Below are 22,500 nucleotides of genomic sequence, written 5' to 3'. Positions count from 1 at the left end.
GTGGTGGAGGATTTGCTGTGGAAAATAGTCCAACCAAAACCAAACACGCCCGGTTGCGTTCGTCGCTTATCAAAGGAAAGAATGCGATCGCCAGAAGCTGGGAAAGACCAGTACGAGGACGGGTGTCGCGAGGACGGTGCAGAAGCGAGGAAAACAAAATAAACTGGCGTAACGGACGCGTGGAGGACGCCCGCGACCGCAAACATTCCTCGACGTCCTCGCCTTTTGCCTTGGGGGGAGACCATTTGAATCCGTGTTCGATTGAAGATGACGACGACATTGGACGACGTTCATTGGATGTGGCCACCAATACGGGGGCTATGGGTGGCCATCTGCTGCCGCATCGCTGGTGCTGCTTGGTTTTGGTAATGAAAACCTATCAAGAAATATGTTTTCCACCGACTTTCCCACGCCACCCCTGCATGGCCGTGCATGTGTGTTTTCTTGTGCGATCGAAACACCGAAAAGGGGGGGGGGAGAGGTTGGCTTTCCGTCAGTCAGTCAGTCAAACGTGACTCGAGAAGCGGAAGGGGCCAAACGGGGCAAGACGAAGGAGCTTAAACGTTTCGCCGTCACAGAAGCGGAAAATGTTTTATTATCGTCGCACGACGACAACGAGGACGGCAACCAAGACAACCACCAACGTCTACCGAAAGCGAGTTCGAGTTCGATCCTCGTGTGTCGTGTATGATGCTACCGCTCGGGAGGGAGCATTGGCAACATGTTTTTCCGCACGCAGCAAAAAGGGGGTTGAGACAGAAGCTTAGGGAAGAGAGTGAGTGGTGGCTCGCGCTTCGGTTCGCGAAAATATTGCTTTATCGGCGAAGCTTTTGTCCGTTTTTGGTTTCGATGGTTTTTTCCCGGGTTTTTTTTTCTTCTCTTTTGCTTGTTGTTGGTTGTTGTTGTTGCTGAAATTTTAGTTCCTTTTTTCTGCCACAGGCCTGGGGTTTGTGCGAGCGAGTGGTGCGTTTCCACGCTTTTGTGGTTTTGACGAAAAATGTCTTTATGCCGCTCCACGCCCGCTGACGCTGATGCGTGTTGTGTTTGTGTGCCTTTTGGCTTGGGCGTGTGCCGTGCCATTTCACGGCGAATCATGAAGCGGAAAGAGAAGAAGCGACGTCATCCGGCGACGGTACGGTCGGTCCTTTGTTGCGATTTTTGTTCAACTTTTCGCTCTCCAGTGGTTCAAAGGATCGGTCCACGATATTGTCGCGCGGTGGTCTGCTGGAGTGCTACATCATTCCATTATGTGTTTGGCTGGATTAGAGATTAGTTCGCGTACTTTGCTTTAACGCAATGTTGAAGGAAACTCTAAAATACGGGACCAGTAGAGGAAGTGTTTGGAAGATATGTGCCAGTATTTATTTATGCTTGGCCAGCTTTTCTTACTGTCTGGTCCTTTTCAAGTAGGATTTTTTCAATTTGGACACATTCTGAGAGTAAAATCCTTCGCCAAACCGGTACTCCAACAACGTGCGTTTGATTAAAACATTTGGCACTATGAGAGTCCCTTCTGTTTGGTTGAAACAAATAAATATCATCGAGCGAATTGAGCAGAATCTGATTTATTCCTTCATTAAAACTATTGCTCAACTCTCTATCAATTCCTTCTGCTGTTTTTATGTTTATGACACATTATGTTGCTCGAATAGATCTTCCAATAAACATAAATCGCGTGGATTATTACTTGAAACCCAGTTATTTGTAGGATATAAGAACAGGGCGCAATGTTTGATTGATTCTTCAATCCCATTAAGCAAATGTTTCTCTTTTGATAAAGCTAAGAACATGAAGATAAACATGATTTTCGTTTTTATAAGTTGTTCATAAGGATCTATAATAATCGTAAACATGATATAACCTAGGGGAATGTTAAAAAGATGTAAAAGTTTAAAAACATCCTCTCCCTAACCGTCCTCTATTTTAACAATCATCCTATTTTAATATCGATGACTGGAGCCTGTCTCAGTGTAAAAATTCAACCACATATTCAATTGATTCCATCATATTTGATCACTATTGAACCGCAACAATTACCTTTCTCAGTAAAAACAAACCATGTGAAAAGGATAATGATTCAAGTGTAATTCTCTGAGAGCCACCGTGGATTAAATCGAACAGCGAAGCATATCCTGGTTAGCGTATTGGCCAAATCATTCCATAAATTACCCTTCGGAGTCCACTTTTCTTTACCGTTCACCGTTCATCGTTCATCGTTAGGCCAATAATTGTTTGCATGCGTGTGCCCTGCAGAGTAAATACGGCTCTTTATACTTTACTTTATCAAGCACATCAATTGCGCAAAGGTACACTGCCATAATTGCTCGAACACGTGGTTCGGGGGAGGGTACCAAAAATGCACAAAAACCCAAAACCATCATCTGATTCGATCCGATCCGATGATTGCATTTCCAACAAGCGAGCAATCGATCGATTTACCCAACGATGAATCTTGCCAATTGGCATATGCTACATGCCTGACAGCGCCCTTGGCCCGGGGGGGGGGGGGGGGGGAGGGGGATGTGTAAATCACACATCCTTCGCTCTCCCCCCCGGCCAGCCACGTTGGCTGACGTTGCGCAAACAGCTGATCGCTAATCAATAGAGAGCGAGAGAAGTAGCACATTTCATTCTACACTCCAGCGTAATTATGTGTCGGAGATTTACCCCCCCAACACACGAACGAGTGCCACCGCGATGGATCGTTCCCGGCCCATTGGAATACATTAAAATGCACTTGAGTGGCTTGAAGTGTCTTCGCGGACGAGCGGACGAGCGGACGAGCAGCAGCAGCCCGTGCGCCATCGCCCGTGGCACGTACTGGTCGCGTGTTTGCCAAAATGGCGAATCATCGTCGACGATTGCATCCTAATTATGGATCGATAATCACCTCCCGAGGGGAGGAGGAGGAGGGGAGTGCCGGGCCGCAGGGCATTAGTTGAGATGTCGTTGCCACGTTTGGTACGCAACGCCATGGTTAACGATTCATTTTACACCGAAACCATGTTACAGATTTAACCCCTCCAGCCTCCAGCCCTTCCTCCTCCGGGCTCTCGAGTGTGTTCTCGATGTTCTGCGGTAAGCTGCTGCTGCTTCACTGCTTGCATGGCCAGCAATGGCCGCCACCAGTCGTTGGCCGATGTGCAGCTGGCTGCTGGTGCTGCTCGAGCTCGAGCTTGGGACGGTCATCAGCAAAGGTTCAATCAATGCTAATGTTGGGGTTTCAGTTTACTCTCACATTCCCCTACCCCACCTCCCCCCCCCCTCCTCTCTCTCTCTCTCTCACACTCAGTCAGCACAGTTTGTCCGTTGAGATCGTTGATGCCATGCCTGCCCCGGAGATGCTTAGCTCAGCGAAACGCCAACCAGTGGTGCCAGGGCTGAGCAAGTACACGCTGATGTTGGATCACTGAGCACACCAGCACCAACACCAACACCGCTGGCCAACGTTGGCACTCCCTGGTTGGTGAGGTTGGTTGGCTGTTTGGTTGTTGGGCACGCGCTTATCCTTCGCAAGCTGTCAGCTTGTTTAAATTAATTAATCGATATCACATTGAAAATCTGCTGCAGTCGACAGTTTTACACGGTCTAACCGCTGCCGGCGCTGCTGCTGCCGCTACTGCCACCATTCGCACCACCCACCACCCATCATTACTGACCCACACACACGCACACACCCACCCACCCGCCCAACGAGAACATTGGCTCATGACGTCGAACAGAGCAGAAGGTGCTAGGAACCATAACGCTTGTCCTCCGCTGCCCTCAGCCACTTTCAGTTCAGAACATTCTCGGCGCGATCTCGTCATTGGTAAACTGTAGCCTTCCCCCCCCCCCCCCGCCCCCATTTTGCCTGCCACCTCCTCCGGGGGTGCCACTCTGGAAGCCTTCAACTGACAGCTAAGCTTCAGCTCCCACTCAGCGGATGACGAACGGTTTTTTTCCTTCGTTCGTTCGTTCGTTCGTTCCACGGATTTCCACTTCACTTTCGTGGTAAAGCCTGCTGCTTGATTTGCTTCTTTGCCGTTAAAACGTCTTGGCCACTGTTTACCTCAACATTAACAGTGCGCCCCCTCCGGGAGGCTTAATGCTCTCGAGGAGTCATCGAAAAATCAGGTCAGTGAGCTTACTATCAGGGGCCCTTTCCTGTGTGCCAAAAGGGGTAAACTGAGTTGCTGTGGTACATAAAGATTGACTTCTTGGAGGACATTCACGGTATGGTGGGATCGTGTTACTCGCGCTGCATGACATTGACGGTCGAAAAAAGGGGTTTTTGCCAATTTGCTGTGGCTAAAGGCATTTCCAGGACAGCAAAATGCGTATTTTCCTGCTATTTGAAGGCTATTCCTGCTATTCTAATCATTTTGTACGTATAGTTCCCCTCGTAATGCCATATTTTTTTTTAAATTTCACTTAAATGGATCCACTATAGGAATGTGAAAAGGCCTCTACATGTCTGTACTTTTTGTTCACGATCTGAAATTATTTAGAGCAGATTCTGCGACGTTCTAACTTCAACCATCTGGCGTTTCAGAGCGTGAATTTCAGAGAGCAATGGCATTCGACTCATTTTTCCTTTGCCATGCTTACCATTTCATAAGCAGTTTATGTTGTTTTGTTTGGCGAGCTCAAAGCGTTCAAAGTAGCACTCGGTTAAGTCATCATTCATCAGATAATCTGTCGCTGCTACGAATGCTTTCCGAACATATTGTCAGATAATCTCATAGAATGGCCGCTAGGTATGAACTCTCAAAATTATTTTTATGCCAAAGAGATTTATCTGAAATACGTTAGCCTTTAAGCTATGCATTCATAGCCGTTGTGCTAGCCATAGATAAAATTAAACAAAAATATTTAATTATTCAAAGTCCGCCACAACATAAATTCCTAAGAGCAGCACGATCTCGTTTCTTATCATTCACAGCATCAGTTCTGTTTCTTCAATCGGTTAGGCCACGGTATTAAATATCGTAGCCATAAAACAAGAAACAAAACCAAGAAAAATAAAGATCGACGATGAATCTAAACATAACTCAACGCTGCATACGAGTCCTTTCCGATAGTCCGATGGCCACGAGCAAAACGGTCAACGAAAACACTCGAAAGAAAGAACCGCTGCCCAACTTACGAGCTGTTCCAAAATAACAAGCTCGAGCCTAGCAACAGCATCCGAATGGTGCCGTGGTATTCGAATGGCGAGGAAAAACCATTTGATCTATTTGCTTAATAACTGAAATGAAAAACATTCTTCATAAATATCGCGCTCCCGTATCCCACATGCGAAAGCTCCACCAAAAACAAGACGAAAGGCGACTCCCCACTACTACGCCTGTCACCAACTTCCCATATCTGTTTGTTGATTTTTGTGGCTGATTGCTGACCAAAAAACAAACAGAACAGGAAAGCGACTGTGGAAAGGACGAGAGCATAAGGCGACCATCGCACACATAATCAACCATCGGTCGGGGTATTATCGGCGTCGGGCGGAAAAGATTCTCAAAAATGACCAATCTCCTCTTTAAACTCTCTCCCTCTCTCTCTCTTACACCCTGGCGATCTCGACTGGACTCGACTTAATCGAAATAAATGAGCAAAACATTAACTTTTATCTACCGGCGGGCGTTCATCTTCGATTTCTTTTCCGCGTGTCATGCGCTACCCACACACAAGGGAGCTGAGCATTCCTCGTCTCGGTGGTGGTCGAATCTGAGTGGTGGGCCAGTTTTTATGCTACCCGCATAAACGCCACTCGTTCACGTTTTACTCACATTTGGTGGCATCCTCGAGGGAAGAGAACCAAACTCCCCAGAGAGAGAGAGAGAGAGAGAGAGAGAGAGGGAGAGGAGCAGGAAGGCAAGGGGAATCTTTTTGGGGAGAAGATAAAGTTTGAAAAATCTTTTCCGGTTCGCATCGCGCAACGTCATTGGGACCCTGGGAGTGCACTCCGCACCGGAGCTGCTGCACAGCATCGAGGAAAACTATTTTTCCAGCGAAAGGCAACGTTTCTTATCGCTCTCTCTCGGTCGCTCGCTTTCTTTCTCTCTCCCTCTCTCTCTCACTCGCTCTCTCTCTCTCTCTCTCTCTCTCTCCATCTCTCTGTTGTTCCATCGCACTAGACGACGCTAAACGCTAAACGTTTCACCATTTTTGTCTTCCATCGTTCTTCTGCTTCCTCGACGAAGAGATAGTTTTCATTTTCCGCTCCCTTTTTCCACCACCGTTTCACTGATGGTGCACTGATTTGGGCGTTTGGTGGAGTCATTTTTCTTGTGCAAAGCCCTCGCGCACTACATCCTAGCGATGCACACGCACTGACTCCGATGCCGACTCCGTTCGCCGACACTAACCGCCCTAGTTCTCGTCGTCCTCATCGTCGTCAGTGAGTTTGATGATTGAGCGAAGAAATGGCTTGAAATTTGCACGCTCATCATATTTCCCTGGTGGCCACCGCTCTTCAGCCACGCAGCCACAGTCTGATATGAACTAGTTTTTCATCAACTTCCCGGAGCCCAACGCATGGAAAGAACTTTTGGCAGCGGCGGCGGTGATGAATGATGAGGTCGATCTTCTTCTGAGGCGAAGAAGGTTACAGCAGCAGCAGTAGAGGCAGCACTAGCTGGCGACTAGTGACACTACTACATTAAGTGTGCTTAGGTCGCCTCTTGCCACTTCTGTCTGTGGCCAGCCAGTACCACCACTATAACCATTCCAAGGAAATGAAGTCACTGGTGGCGCTGGAGTGTATTAAACAAATTGGGTGACACTTTACGCGTTCCAACGTCGTCTTCGCCCTCGCCGGTGACGTTATCTTGATTCATGCGGTTGTCCTTGTGGCGAAAGCGAACTGCAACCACCGATTGCACCGAACTTTCGTTTCTCGATTCACTTCCCCCTTTTGTCTCTTTTGTTTTTTGGAAAATCTCCACCAGCATGCCGGCAGGATAATGGTGGTGGGAAAAAGCGCAAAAATAGAGAGTATGAAAGAGGCCAAAGATCAAAATCAAATCGCAGCCCCGGGGTGAAGCTCATTTCGGATTTCGACAATCCGCGGACGGACTTCCCCGGGTGTCTCGGTGGCAATATCATCGCGTGAATCGGAACTTCAGCTCACCCTCCTCCCGCTTTGTCAGACCACGCCATGAGGTGCGAAGAGCAAATTTGAGTTTTATTGCATAAATTATTCAACATCTTCACAGATCTTTCCCGAGGCGCTCGGATTGACGCTCGAAAGAAGAGAGAGAGAGAGAGAGAGGGAGAAAAAGGGAAAGGAAGGTATTGAATGGTTTGAAGGAACGTTTGGGGGTCGACGACGCGTTGTCGATCCTAATGGGATGAAGCAGAAGATCCGCTTTCCCCTTTAGATGAGGTTCGTGCGTGGTTCCGCGGTAGCGAGCGGCTCATCATAAAAGTGTTTTAAGACCAAGAATCATTTCGGCGCAGTGGGAAAACAATCACCATCCGCAGCTCACGTGTCGGTGCCATTTTGTTGCCCGGAAAAGCGTCGTGGTCGTCAAAGGCGCGAGCGTTTTTGGCTGATCGCTTCCTAAAAAAGCTGAGTGGCGGGTGGTTCGGAAACGCACGGAACCAAATCGTAAAAATCGGTTAACATGAACTGAGCGCGCGTGAGCCGGAGCGCAAGATGGAGGCTTTCCGTAAGCAGATTAACGAGGGAAAATGCCATATTTTCCACGCGTTGGGCGTGCATGTTGGCGGCAAGTGATACAACAACGAACGAGAAGCGATTCATCGGCTCATCGGCTCAGGAGCTGCCAGAAAGCACCTTCACTTTCCTTCACGCACCTAGCGAGCCGGTTCGTGGAACACATAAATTTCGCAAAAAATCACGGAAACTGTGTGGGTTTGTGCGCGAGTGACGCGGACGCGGAAAAGCGTCACCACACAATTGGCGCTCGCTTACTCGCGATGACGGATTAGTTTCATTTTCGCGTTCGCACTCCACGGTCCACAAAACGTGCCGTGGAAGCTGTTGCTGAAGGAAATTGGAAAGGAAAAATGAAAAGCTTCCCCTCACCCTCCACTTTTTCCTCTTGCGTCTTCAGCGCTAGCGCTGAGCGTAACAAAATGGTTACGAGTTAGTTAAGACAGCGGACTGTGCCGGCTGCCAAATTGAAAGTGAGATGAATGGATGCGAACAGAGCGCTTGCAGGAAATATGTTTTTCTTTTGCATTTCTCACGCCGCACGCACTGATGAATTTATGTATTCCCCCCCCTCCTTTCCTCCATTTCCCTGGGCATGTCGTACCACCGTCAGAACAACACGCGGATGCGATCGAATGGGCGCGTTTGAAAGCGATAAACATTTTGTCATAAAACGCGTCACGTCGCGAAATGTGTGCTTCCGCGTACAATTGAAGTCCTGAATAAAGGAGGGCCGAATGCGGTGGGATTTGTCGATGAAATATACATTTTGCGTAGGAATTTACCGGACGCCCCGTATTCCGTGGGATCGATTCGGTTTCGGTGTCGTGCAGGACGACTTTTACATCGTGCGATCATCAATCATCATGTTTCGCGCGATGTGACGGTGGAATCCGTGGCCGCAGTGACGCATTCTTACGCGCTTCTTTAAACATCACTTTGGGCGTGCCTAATTCCCAGCGAATTCAATGACAGCAAGGTTGGCAAATCCGTTTCATTCCTGCTCCGACAATCCGATCGATTGTGAACGGCCCGCGATGGACAAGCGTGCCAAATCCAGGACAAAAATGTCCAGCAGACAAGGTTTTCGGGGTAAAGAGGATGAGGCTTCCAAAAACGCGATTCCAAAAATGTAGAAACAGGACATCTGGAGAAGGCAGCCTGCAGCAACACAGCTTGGCCCGCTTCGCTTGGTTAGAATAAAATATTTCCCGCACTTTATTAAAATGTCATCGAGGGAGAGAGAGAGAGAGAGAAAAAAAGAGAGAAAGAGAGAGAGAGAGAGAGAGAGCGAAAGAGAGAAGGGCACAGAGAAGAAGAGATTATCTCCTCAATTTCCATCTTGGTTTTATCGTTTCGAAAGACTTCGACTTGAGTTGAGTGAAAAAAAAACAAGGAGCGACGGTGGAAGGAAGGAAGATTTGCACCACTCCCTACCCCCTTTTTGTGGCCAGAATGTCGTTTGCAGAAGCCTCAAGAAGATGGTACCGATGCGGATGTCGTGTGGTGCTGATCTTTCAATTCTTTCTTATCGCCAAACCCTCACCGGCCGGTCGGGGAGCTGCTGCTGCTTTGGACGCACCGATGAGCCGAGGCTTCGCTTTCGTCAAGCGAACGGAGGCGACAATGACGAGATGACGGTCGGTTGGTCGCAAGTGAGCCCATCCGATCCGGTGGAAAAGTTTGTGACACTTCGGTGCGGTCTGGGCCTGGGTCTGGGTCTGTTCTTTCGCCAACGACCGACGGATGATGAGGGATGATGAACCCAATGTGCCCAATGTGCCAGCGTCATTGGCCGGACCGTTAAAAGGGGTCGGCTGGCCAAGCAGGGATGATGATTTTTTAAACACCCACGGCTCGGAGGGGGAAATTCGGACACGTGTCCACGGTGTGGTACTCGCGGGGTGTTAATGAGGGGCAACGGCAATCGACCAGCCGGAGATCAACCTCCGCGGATGACTGGCTAGCTGGATTCTGGGGATGAGATAAATGGCTGTTGACAGTTGGCTCTGACGCTCATTAGTGGCCAGGGGTTTTTCTTTCTGGGGTGCTGGGTGCCGGGCACCGAGAAAACAATGGCCGCAGATGCTTCCTCGGGTTTGCGCTGGCGTTTTAAACGCAATTGTGCGCCATGGAAAATGGTTTCTATCTAGGAAGATACTTGACGTAGACCGTGTCATTCGATCTGCAGCGGGTTTTGTGAAGGGCTTGGCATTAAATATGCAATATTATAAAATTTAACATCGATTTAATGCGTAAAAGTTATTCATTTGCTTCTCTATTCGGTTGAAGTAAAGGAGAAATGATAAAAACTAACATCCAAATTAAGATTCTTTTTAGATTTCTTCGATGATTGTGTCTCTTTTGAAACGAATTATCATCTCGAGACGGCAATTCGAAGCATCACACGCTTTACTGCACAAAATGAACTGATTTTGAATTTTTTGCGTCCTGGTTTTTATAGTTAGCAGAAAAATCCGTGTGAAGCTGAATGCAACTGCAATGCCTGCAACAGCATTACTGTGGATTTTCTGGAGTAAGAAGAAAAGTACACAGAATCTCCAGTTGCACCTTGCATCTCGATCAGATAATTGTTTTTTCTGTTATCTCCAGAACTCCCAAAACGGTGAACGAGAAGAGTCACATTCGCCACCATGCTATCAGCACACCGTATCTGCTCTGTCACCGACTCTGGACACGGTATGGCCACCATCTATCCTTCCCCCCCTCATCGGCTCTCCTCGCCATTAATCACAAACGTGACACAATCGGTTGCCAGCTGCCGCTCGCTATTAAGCGCCGCCATTCAACCCCATTAACCGGCGTGTGCGTTCTTCGTTCTTTGCCAGTTTGCCTTTGCCAGTTTTACCTTTCCATTTGATGATGGAAATATTTCATCCCCAGAAGTAATGAATATTTGATGCAGGAATCCTGGCCCTGCCCCGTTTTTTGCTCACGCTTTCCATGGGCGGATGGAAATGAAAACGCTCTCTACGCACTAGGGCCCGGCGAGTGGCCACAGGACGAGTAGACGAAAGAGATTATAATTCTGTTTTCTTTTTACATTACCACAATCGAAACAATTGGGGATTTGAATAGTAATTTGCCGAATGCGTGTGTTCGTTTCCGTTTGTGGAGAGGCAATTGCAACCGACATTAGTGGCAAAAGCTGACACTTTTAGTGGCCGCGTGCAAGGCCATGGCCTGCAAAGAACGACCTAGCGGAAATGCAGTTTTTTGGTTCACGCTCGCTCTCCATTTTGGATGACACACGAACCATGTGATGATGGCGGCGCGTTTCTGGTGATAACGGCGTCCTGCCCTTGGTGGTGGTGATGGTGTTGGGGCCATCATGGTGCCACCGAACCACCACCGAAAGCCACTTAAAAAGGATGTCATCGCCAAGCACCGTATCGTTGGGTGCTGTCCCCTTCTTCATCCAAAAATAAATGAAAAAAACGTCGGTAAGAGAGGGAGGAGGGAGGAACATTTATTCGTGTGTGTCACAGTCACAGATTGTGTTTATGGCATTTAAAAATTTCGTTATTACCCTTTCGAAAAACATTTCGCTCATCGTTTGAAGCAGTTTCTTCTGCTTCTTCTTTGCGCTCCGTATTTTTTCGGGTTGTTGAGAGCGTGTGTTTTTTGTTCTATTTTGCCTATTGCCCAGAACACAGAACACAGCAAAAACCCTTCAAACCAGATGCTGACGCAGATGCAAGCCTCGTTCTCGCCAACATTGATATCGGATTGTCCTCTTTCTATGCTCGCTAAACTGTCCTGTTGGCAGTGCTGCACTGTCTAGGACCTAGGACACAGCATGTAACACAGCATTTAATGGAGTCTTCAATGTACCGACTACACAAGAGAGTTGCCACGGAGAAAAAACAATGGTACTGGTTGGTTGGTGGACAAAATAAATAGTTCCGTCCCGTTGATGGACACAATCTGGCCCCGGAGAACCCACGAGTCAACTGTCACAGTCACCGAGTGATAAACCGACCGGAGGCACCATCACTCTCACCCAGAAGTGTTGATTGCATAAATATCTGTTATTATTGTTGAAGGCCCAACCCCTGGCAACCTTTGGCTGAGGTCCCAGCAATCGAATTCGTCTATTTATTCGCTTACTGCTTGCGCTCTGCTTGCTTACCCGCGGAATTGAATCCGCTTATCGCTTATAATCACTTCTCTTTCATGATTAATCACAGAAGCGGACGAGCAACAGCACGTGGCGTGGTCGGTATGCAAACGCCGGTGAGTAGCGCGAACGCAAAAGGCTTTTGGCTGTGCCCCAGTACGCCCAGTGCTATGGAGCCAAACCAACGGGAAAGAAATTCAAATAAAAACGAAGCAACCAGCGTGCGCGCGTGGCGAGTGGCGCTCCACTGGATGGCCGTCGATGAGCAAAAGAATAAGAATATCGTTCGCTCGCTCGCTGGCAACGGAGTTAAAAACAGAAGAAGAGAGAGAGAGATGGAAAGAGAGAGAGAGTGAGATGGAAGGAACGAAATCACACGGAACAACAACAAAAAACAGAGAGAGAGAGAAGGTGGTGCAGAAATAATAAATTTAAATAATTTTATCATTATCATGCGGGAGCTGTTATTGCTTTTTTATTAATCGTTAATTTATGGCAGCTTTCGCTCATGTAAAATGGATCCAGAGACTGCACCACCGCCACCGCTCCCTACTTCCTCTGGTTGCCGCCAGATTTTTGCCGCTCACCAACGCACCATCCCCAACGGGTGCGTTTAAGCATTTTTTGCCTCTTCTGCTTTACCGCCCTCGCCCGATTTCACCTTGCAGGCCACCACAACTGTTCCCCGTGGGCGGTAGGATTGTTTGTTTATGTTGCGCTTGAACGCGCGCTCTCTCGGGCAGCTCCGGGTGCGTACTGCTGCGCACTTGGTGCCAGGATACAGGACGGAACACGCACACCGCATATGGCCGTGGCCGACGTCAGGACCTCCGTACGAGTGGCAATAATACGCGCCCATAAAATGCACGAACGCCCTCGAAGGGACTGAAAGGAGTGGTGTGGGGATGGTACCCCCTGGCGAGACCCCTTTTTTGTATGCTCCCGGCCCAGTGGCCGGTTTTAAATGGTTTTTCACGGAATGAGAAATGAGTGATGCCGCGGAAAGCATTGCGATCGCGGCCAAAACTCGGCCACATGCTGCAGATGATGATCAGGGCTCTTGTGGATGCTGCTAGAACGACGAAGCTGAAGCAGAGTTCAAACAACGGATCCGGATAAGCCATCAACCGGTCTAAACATGTGGCTACCTGATCAGCATAAACTGGAGTAGCTGGTGCTGGCAATGTATGGCCGATATGCCGAAGGAAAACATTCACTTTTATGCGTTCTCGGTGGAGATTTCATAAGTTTCATGCAGATTGCGACTCGATATCAATTTGGCGAAAATTTAGAACCAACGCCAACGATAAGATGGGCCAGTAAAGGATGCGAATTGAAGGCGATCGTTGCGCCACATTGTCTGATGGCTGCTGATGAAATCCAAACACGCCACATTGCCTCAAGTTTATATTTAATATCGCTTACCCCCGGGTCGGCTTTCCCTAACAAACCGCCGATCTTATCGCTATTATCAACACTCTATTAATTCTCTCTCCAAAAACTGCTATCGCGGGACAGCAAGCCAAGCGCAAGCGACTCGTTTCATTCCATTGCTCGTGGGCTTTCGAAGCGAGAAGGTGTTTTGATTGTATTTTATCGTCCTGTGGCCGGCATCCACTGCTGACGCTTTTGACCGTTACTCGGCTCCCTTGGAGCGACTGGCAATCATTTTTAAGTTTTCCGAATCCTTTCTCGCAGCCCGCCTATTTTTTTGCCAAAGTTTCCACCATTTTCCAATCGAAGGCCCTAGAATGATGGTCTTCGAGACAAGTCGCCTCTGTCCTTCTGTTGCTTACGATACTGCTTTACTTTTCAATTTCCTTCCCCTTTTTTCCACTCCGCCACGTTGACCAACTGACCATACCAACGGCCAGTTGACGCAAGCACCGCCAAGCAGTCCGGTCACAAGTGACGTTGAGCGACACCTCGGACGTCGGGCTTTTTCGGTGATTTCGGTGGTTCGGGAATGGAGAAAACAGAACCGGAAGCTGCCGGTGTCCGGTGTGGTGTGAAAAGAAGTGACCGAACATAGGGTTGATAGCTTCCGACAGGACACTAAATGGCCACCACCAGACACCGCCAGACGAGCTCCACCGAAAACCGAAAAGACATTCATTCGAAGCAGTTTGATGTCTGTGCATCGACACTTGGGCGTTACTGGTCATCGTATGTCGCACATTGCGCGCCCTCACAACAACAACAACAACAACAGCAATGGACACTTGGTGGGCGTTACAAACGAAGGCGACGATGCGCTGGTCACGTGGCATCCTGTGTCCTGTGTGTGGTTCAGTCGCTCAGTTAGGTTCACTTCCGCCTCAACTATCAACTATCGCCGTGCAAATGAACGAAGGGCAATGGCAATCGATCCTACCCTACCCTCTACCATCCGAGGTCCCGGAGTCGGCAAATATCGCAGACATCAACGAACGAACGGACGGTTTGCGGTCTTGTGGGACAACGGAAGCGACAGCGATAGGTGGTGGCAGTCATCGTTGAGCTTTATTGCTTGTTCACCGCTGATGGAGACGCTCGGTGTTGATCGCTGATTACAAACACCACCCCGGCACACACAGGAACATAGACATCCGGGACACTTGTATCTTCGACAGGACGCCAGTTACGGTGACCAGCAAAGAAAAACTCGAAGGTGCCACTTCCCATCGCTTCCATTAAATAAAAAAGACGGTCAATTTATTGATGAAATTACAAAATGGCATCTACGTTGCTCTCTTGGGCCTTAAATAAAGGCCCTTATTGAAAGCTCCTTTGTTGCATCCCTTGCACGTCATTAATTGTAGTTCAAAAGATCGTTTATAAAGCAATTTTGCAATTTAAAAAGTGCATTTAAACTTTTACGCTTTAAACACAATCTCGCAAGCACACTGAGCCTTTTGGTTTTTGTTCTTTTTCATTTTCTCTCCCACTTTTAGATTAGAAACTTTATCCTTCACCCTTTTCCCAATCTGGGGCCACAACAATCCCTCACTCGCGCTCGACTGGTGCCCCAAAAAGCGACTATTTATTAAAAGTGTCACTGGGCTGAGATTGAGCCACACCATCGGAGTCCTTTTCCCACTTTTTTTCTTTTTTTTTCTTCTATCCTTTCCTTTTCCTCCTCCCCACGACGGTCCACGAGATCCGGTAGGCGAACGACCAACTTCTGATTAAAGACTAACCACCAATAAATTATCGGAAATTAAGTTCCACTAACCACAGGGCCCCCGCGGGAGGAAGTGTGCCTCGCGCTGCTCCTCCGAAAACTTGAACGCCCCCTGAGGGAGGTGAGGCACCAGAGTGCACCGAGCGCCACAGGCCGATAAGTAATGAAGCAACGGGTCAGTGAGCGCTTTTGCTTTTCTCGCCGTTTTTTCTCTCCACGACCGTACTGCCCAGTGATCGGAGATCACTTCCTACGGGGATTTCTCCTTCGGCTCCTTGGCTGGCAGCTGACCACGGGAAGCGACACTTGACGCTGCTGCTTCCGCTCCATCACCGTCGCCGGCGATAAGTTCAATTTCCATTTCCGCTACCGGCATACCATGCACGTGACACTGAGGTCAGTTCGGCCAATAAGCGGACTCCTTATGAGGTACAGCATAAGCCCTCGAGCGGTTTCAAAAAGCGGTTCTTCCAAGGACAGCCCTTGCGCGCAAGAAAGACAAGAAAGAAATTGAACGCTTCTTAAGCTAAGTAGGAAATTGAACAGGAACTGCATCGTGCAGGTCCTTTGGCCGTGCGCTGATAAGCCAAGGGAAAACCGTTTCCCGTCCGCTTGAAGCATCGATAGGTTGGGTTGGAAAATTAAGGACGAGTGATAAATTTCAAACTTCCACAAGGTATCGGAAAAAAACGGTTCCAGACTCAATAATCTTTTTCAGAAAATTGCCAAATTCACTGGTTGCCACACAGTGTTGTAATCACGGCGGGCTGATTTTGAGCTGTATTTATTGATGCAACACACATTAATGGCCGTGTTGGCTGGCCATGGTGTGATTGGGGCTTCCACCCAGAAAAACCGAGCAATCCAGCCATCCGTCATCATTAGTGCGAGAGATAGATGGTTATTGTTTTGTGCACATTGTGTACATTTGGAACGAAATGGAACTCGAATTCGAAGAAATGGTGCTTCTCAATGATGCAAATCTTTTACCAATCACCGCCAGTTTGCAAAAGTAAGAAACCCATTGGTCTACAAATTTTTGCGACAGAGCTTTATGCCACGCGACACGCGCGACTGGTCTAAAGTAGAATCTATGATTCCCGCGATGTAGCGAGGGGCCTTTAAAATGGTTGCTTCACTCGGCCCCCTCCCGGAAGGTATCCATTTTATGTCAACGAAAATGTTTCCTTCGAGTCGCATAAAGCATTGGCTGGTGGCTGCGCCTGCCATAAAAAAAAAAACGCCTCGACTCGCCAGCGATGGCCGTTTTGAGCCACTCTTTTTGCTCTTTTGGTCCTGGTTCTGGTGCACCAGGACGTCAGGAATCTATGAGTTTGTGTGTGTCTCTAAGCGGCCAGCGGTTGGTCACGTTGTGGCAGCGCACCGGCCACCATCGGCGCTACATGCAACATAACTCACGCGAGCCGAAAAACCGAAAATCCCATTAGACCAACGGCAGTGGCAGCAGCAGGTAACGTAGCAGTTAATTACTGGCATAGATTTAGGTTACCAACGCTACTACTACTACTACTACTGCAACTACCACCACGGAGAGACCACTCTTTTCGCTGTTTCGTCCTAGCCGAAAAGGGTGGCCGGCCACCATTGTTGCGCTGCCAATGGATCGCTTCTCTGGCCAACAATCTCGACAACAGATTCCATTACACCACCACCGAAGCTATATTTTGAAGGTTTTTGTTCTTCTCCTCGTTCTTCGTTTCCTTCTCGTTGTTGCTGTCGTCCCTTTTTCCGATTCCACCCACTGATGGTGGCGTGATTAGTTGATGAAATTTATGACCAACCCTCACCCGCGGAGGGGATTGTGGATGGGGTGCTACTTTATTTTCCAATTATTCCGCTGTCCAATGTTCGACAGAATTCTTTCGGAGCAACAGCACCTGGTGTGGCCGGTGAACCGTCGTCGGTCCATTCGTTATCTGATTAACGGGGCTCATTAGCGGGCAGCACAGAGCCGCCCCCGGGACCTACTGCTGGTGTCGATTGCACTGTCAACGAGCCTGGCGAGTGGGTTAGAACGAAGATATATGCTAAACGAATGCAAAGTATCGTCCGAGGAGAGGATTGATTGAAATGTTTCTTGCTGGTGGCAGAATTGAATGGAATCGAGTCTGGTGAGGATATTTATCGTTGGCAAAGCGATCGCCAGTGATCATGAGAGTTGTTAAAACGTTGCTGGTAATTCTGTCCGTAATTCTGACTAAATCTTTGTGTTGGATGAAGCTACACGCCTTTAGCGAGTACATTTTATCAACTCGTCTATCAACATGAAAAAAGCCAATCATTGTGTAAAGGTGCCAGTACACAGCTAAACTCAGCTTGCTGCTAAGAACCACGAAAACACAATAAAAACCATATGCAAACTTTTTATGCAATCATTTGAATGCAGTGGAATTAATCGATTCAACTTGATTTCAAATTAACTTTTTTAACTCTTTCTCTTGAGATTGAGCAGTAAGCAGTATTAACAGTCCACCGTTATTCAATTCTCATTCAAAACAAAAAGATTAAAAGTAACCTTTAAGTTCAAATGGCAGCTAGTGCTAAACCAATGATAGTATACCACTCACGAGTGTTTCTTTCGTGTTCTGGCACCTTAATGCCACTGAAGAGTACCGAAGCTGCTGGTAAATTAATTAGAAAACTCAAAAAACAAAATATTTTAAACAAAAAGTAATAAAAAAAGACACAAAGCATACAAGGATTCATTATGGAATTAGTGTCGGTAACAAAAGATGTCCCGCGCAATGTCCGCGTACGGCGGCCACTTACCTTGATCGTCGGGTGGTGGGATCTTTCATGACCATAACTTCTGTGATTTCGCCAAATTTACTGAAGTAATCTCTCAAACTTTCTGTAAAGACACAAGAGAAAGAGAGAGGCAGAGCGTTACTGAATGGGAGCGAAGAAGGCGTGTAACGGTAAGGGCCCGATAAGATTCCATTTCGTTTTGTTTTTTTTCCCCTATCTGCTTTGCAATCCGTGCGGCGATAAAAGTGGAAAAGAAATTATGTATCCTGGCCGGGCCTGGCTGGCAGTTTGCGCGCCACTTAATGTCCTAATAAACATCCTCACGAGCTATCCTTTCACCAGTTCCGAGCATCCCTTCAGTTCCGGTGGATCCATTTAACGCACGGTGTGTGCGGCCGCCACCGAACGGATTGAATTGTTCTCGTTAGCATAAATATATCCCGATCGGCCTGGGCCCCTCTCCCCGGCCACACATCCTCCCCCCCCAATTAGGACAACACGCAAACGAAATATTGTCACGAAAGCCGTCGTCGGTCCGTCGAAATAAAAAGGGAGGGAAAAAGAGGTCCCTTCGCTCAATATGGTTTCCCTTTCCCGGGCTATTAGTGAGACTGTACGTGTGAGGGAGAGCGTGAAGAGATAAAACTTTTTTAATGGCCTGACATTTATGAATTCTAACACCTTCTTCAACGGTGACGACGACGACGACGACGAGTGCCGCGACACAAAATACGGCGGCAATAATCCATTTTCTTCACTCTCGAGATGTGACACAATGGTAATCTGCCAACCGAGCGGGGGTCGTGGTGGAGAAACAAAGGGAGGGGGGGGGGTGAGGATGGTTTTCATTTGACTCCCCATCCTCCACGGGTTTCCCTTCGTCGAAAAAACGTGACGTGATGTAAGCCACGATGTAACACGACAAAACAGACAGCGCGGAACAGGATTTGGAGGGAAGGGCGCCGGGAGCAAGGAGAAGGGGAGGACCTTTTGACCGTGCAACCGGAAATGGCCAGATCGTGCGAATTTTTCCCAAAAAGGCCCGCGCCTTCTCTCTCTCTCTCTCTCTCTCTCTCTCATTGGAAAGCGGAAAAAAGAAAACCCTCGGGAAAGCGTGTGGTCCGTGGTCCTTTGGTCATTTTTAGCGAACAGTGAGGTAGTTATTGTTGCGCCACGATTGCCTTATATTTCATTGCGAGCTACCAAACACAGACACAGTCACACATACAAGACGCTTGACTTATCGCCAGGGTATTTAAGAGTTTTCCTTCGTAGCGCCCAGGACACCACCCGTTAATGCCATTTCGTGGGATTCAAATTAGAAATAAATTTACTTAATTCATTTAAACTTTCCCAGATTAATCTTTTCAATACATTTAACACTTACTTTTATAGGAATTAAATTATCACCCAGCCCAACCCACCAACGCATGCGGTCGTCGGCATGGATCGTGGATCGTGGAACTTCTTGCGGGCAACTTTTCCCTTTCGAAGCCATCAAACGAACGGTGTCTGCAAGAAGCTGCCTGTTCTGGGTGGTGATTGGTAGAGATTGTGGCACACCCTTTGCACCATTGAGAGTACCATCCGCCCCCCCCCCACCCCTCCTTCCACCTCGATCGGTATTGCGGAGCAAATGAAATTATTTCCCACTCATGATCCCGATGGTACCTAAGGTCTGGTCGCTTGGTTGGTTGGTCCGGCGTGCTAATATCCATAACCAAGAACCACCACTCAGCAGCGCCCCTGGATGTGCCTTTGGAACGCATTCAGCTAGGTTGCTCCTGCTCAAGGACATGGATATGGCGTCAATGGCGGGGGGAGCTGCGGCATGGCGGCTTGGGTATTAATTTGAATATTTTCTCAACTTCAAACGAGCTGAGGCGAGCGCCAGTGGAGTACTTCAGCACCGTACCCCACACAGACACACACGGTCGGTACTCGGCCTACGAACCCCCCGGTCACGGTGGGCTGGAAAGGGGTTAAAACTTTTACCTTCAGGGATTTAGCCACCCCGTCTAGATCCTCGTTGGTCTCTCGTGGTGCATACCATGAGACCATGATCCCATGCATTGTTGCTGACCGACCGATTTCCGATCGCCGGAGATGACCAGCCCGAGGATGGCTCGGGGACGGAGGGCGACGTGCCCGTGGCAGGATTTATTAAAATTGGAATACTTTGCCGAGCGCGTGCGTTTGTTGACGAAGAAAATTGCAACTTGTTCACTAGCTACTCTTCCGTTCGGTCCGAGACCAACTGGTCCGTGGTTGGTTGGTGTGGCCACACCTATAAGTGACCGCAGCATTTACGTAGATAAAGCGAGAGTGTGTGTGAGAGAGAGAGAGAGAGAGAGAGAGAGAGAGAGAGAGAGAGAGAAGCTTTCTAATCATTCACTACCGGCTCCACCGTTCAGGGATTGTGTACGCTTGTGGAGCAATTAAAACCATGGAAGGAAAGCCTCGCATTCCAGGGAGCAGCATTAGCAGAAGAAATGAGCTGCAGAAGGAGGAGAACGCTCCTCGAACTGATGCACTTACAACGGTTCCTTGCAGTTGCGGTTTTCGGTGTTCTTGTGTCCAGAGGAGGTGCGAAGTGGCCTCACTACAGATCTTCCTAGTGGTTTTGAAGTTGTAACAGCAGCAGCAGCAGCAGCACCAGCAATGGAATGGCTCAACGGCATAAGACCATAAATCCTTTCGTGGTTGGATGCTATTCTTGAGATTTAGTAAATACAAGCTTTTCTGGATCTTTTCCTTTCTCTCGGTTATCAAAATGGGTTTCTCAATTGTCAAAACTATGTTGCTATAGTGTTTCATTTATTAAAATTGCTTTATTTTGCTGATTTATTCAATATTTCTGTTTATTCTCTTGAGATGCTATATGGTAACGAAGGAGATACTTTTCCATGTCTACTGCGATCATCAATCTTAAAGCTATTATTCAGAAAAGGTAAATTACATTACGCTGTATCGTACCAACTGAAGTTGGTCACATATCAGTAATAAAACCGTCTTAACAGGATGGAAAATTCAACAAAGTGTCACTGATAATGTGATAAATGTCTGAAACAAGTAGATGAACCAAAACCAATACATGATGCAAATTCAATACTGCTTTACAAAAAAAAAGAAAAATGCGTACGCTTTAAAGTTGAAGCAACATTTTGGCGATTGAGCTCTTTCCAAAAGTCCGGCAATTATTTCGTTAAACTAAGTGGCAAAACTATGCACACACAGAACTATCACTAACAATTCTGAACCACCTTCCTACAGAGAGAGAAAAACAGCGTTGAACTCGTTCCCTTCTTCTACTCGACACCTTCCGATGACCATACGCAATTTGGAGCCGTAATTTCCAACATAAATACACCGACAACACGTACAAAAGACACGAGGGATACCGAGTAAAAAATGTGAATCCATTAGTGAATGGGGCCACCTCGCCACCACTACCCAAAGGACACCTTTCCTAATCAAGACACTGGGCCGGTGGATTTGGGGGGGGGGGGGGGCTCCTACCTAGCACTAGGTTTTACATCGAATGCTGTGACCCTGTCTAAAATGCCGATTAAAATGGACACCGGCCACATGGCGAGGGGGATGGAGAAGGGTGCGAACATCCCTTCATCTACGCACACACCCGCACGCACCAAACCAACACAAAGGCCGCTATCACTGCGCATATCTTTGACGGTAAAATCTTTTAATCTGCAGCACCCTGATTGGCTTGGGCATCATCTGGGGCCAGGGCCATTTGCAGGGGCCTGTGTAAAGGGGCCAAGCATTCCAACGGATTGGGTTGCCCCGTGTTGTGTTTTCAGGGCTCCCCATGTCCCTGTGTGTTCGTGTGCATGTGCGTAACGTTGTGGTTAGCTCGGCATTAGCTCGTTGTGGCCGACCAAAGGGGAATTCCTTACCTCGCCCTTACAAAGCCCTTACCGGACCCAAGACAAACCCTAGCGTCCAACCAACTTTTCGGTTGCTTTCTATCTTTTTTCCAGGGGTGGCCCATGATATGTGGTGGGCAGGGCCAATGGAGTCCCAAATTCCAGACCACCCCCTCCCGGACCGGTTCTAAACCCCCACAGAGGGCCGGCACCTATCCGGTTTTTGGCTAACATCGAAATTGTTTTAAAACCCCGAAGTAGGTACTTTTAGTGTGTTTCATTAAAGTTTAGTCCATCCCCGGTGGGCGTGTAGGTTACTATCATCATCAGCACCATCATCATCATCATCGACGAGCGTCGTTCGCCATCACCATCAGCATCGTCATCCGGTTGAGGAGATTGGAGGCTGACAGGGCTGGTTCGGCCAACGGAGAGCCGTTCAATTACCATCGAGGCAGCAAGCATGTGGTGAAGAGAGAGGCGGTTGTCGGAGGAAGACCGGGTGCTAACCGGCCACTGGTGCTGATGGGAATGTGGACCAAACAAAAGAGACCAACATAAAAAAAAAACCAAATCTCCCAACTAACAACGTACCAAACTAAATGAGCCCAGCACACATACACAAACTGGTACTGTGTTCCAACAATGGTTCATTGTGAAGAGCCCGTGAGGATGCTCACTGATAAAGGAAAATGCTCGCGCGCACATGTGTGAGTGCGTGGATGTTGTGGCTCGTTTTGCATTAATTCCTTGCATTTCGAAAACCAGCGCTTTTTTCTCAGTTTCCTTCGGTTTTTTTTTAGTAAAATCCCTCTCTTTCTTTCTCCCTCGCACACACATCACACTAATAACCGTGAGGTAATTTTCCCTCACAGCCGGC

At 48.1% G+C, this 22,500-nt stretch overlaps 1 protein-coding gene across 7 annotated transcripts in view; it reads right to left on the bottom strand.

Annotated features, from left to right (window-relative positions):
* LOC126578930 (RNA-binding protein Musashi homolog Rbp6) overlaps positions 1–22,500 on the bottom strand; it is a 568,145-nt gene that overhangs the window by 328,521 nt on the left and 217,124 nt on the right. For all 7 annotated transcript variants that reach the window (XR_007608412.1, XM_050241999.1, XM_050241997.1 and 4 more), the window contains exon 4: positions 17,755–17,836. Coding sequence is in view for 6 of the 7 variants with exons in the window: in XM_050241999.1 (XP_050097956.1) it covers positions 17,755–17,836 (82 nt within the window). In the remaining variant the exon portion in view is untranslated. The remainder of the gene's footprint in view (positions 1–17,754; positions 17,837–22,500) is intronic.

The sequence above is a fragment of the Anopheles aquasalis genome, chromosome 3 (genome assembly GCF_943734665.1).
Source record: "Anopheles aquasalis chromosome 3, idAnoAquaMG_Q_19, whole genome shotgun sequence".
Taxonomy (NCBI): domain Eukaryota; kingdom Metazoa; phylum Arthropoda; class Insecta; order Diptera; family Culicidae; genus Anopheles; species Anopheles aquasalis.
The sequence above is the reverse complement of the archived record's forward strand: the minus strand, read 5'-3'. Positions and strand labels throughout refer to the sequence as shown.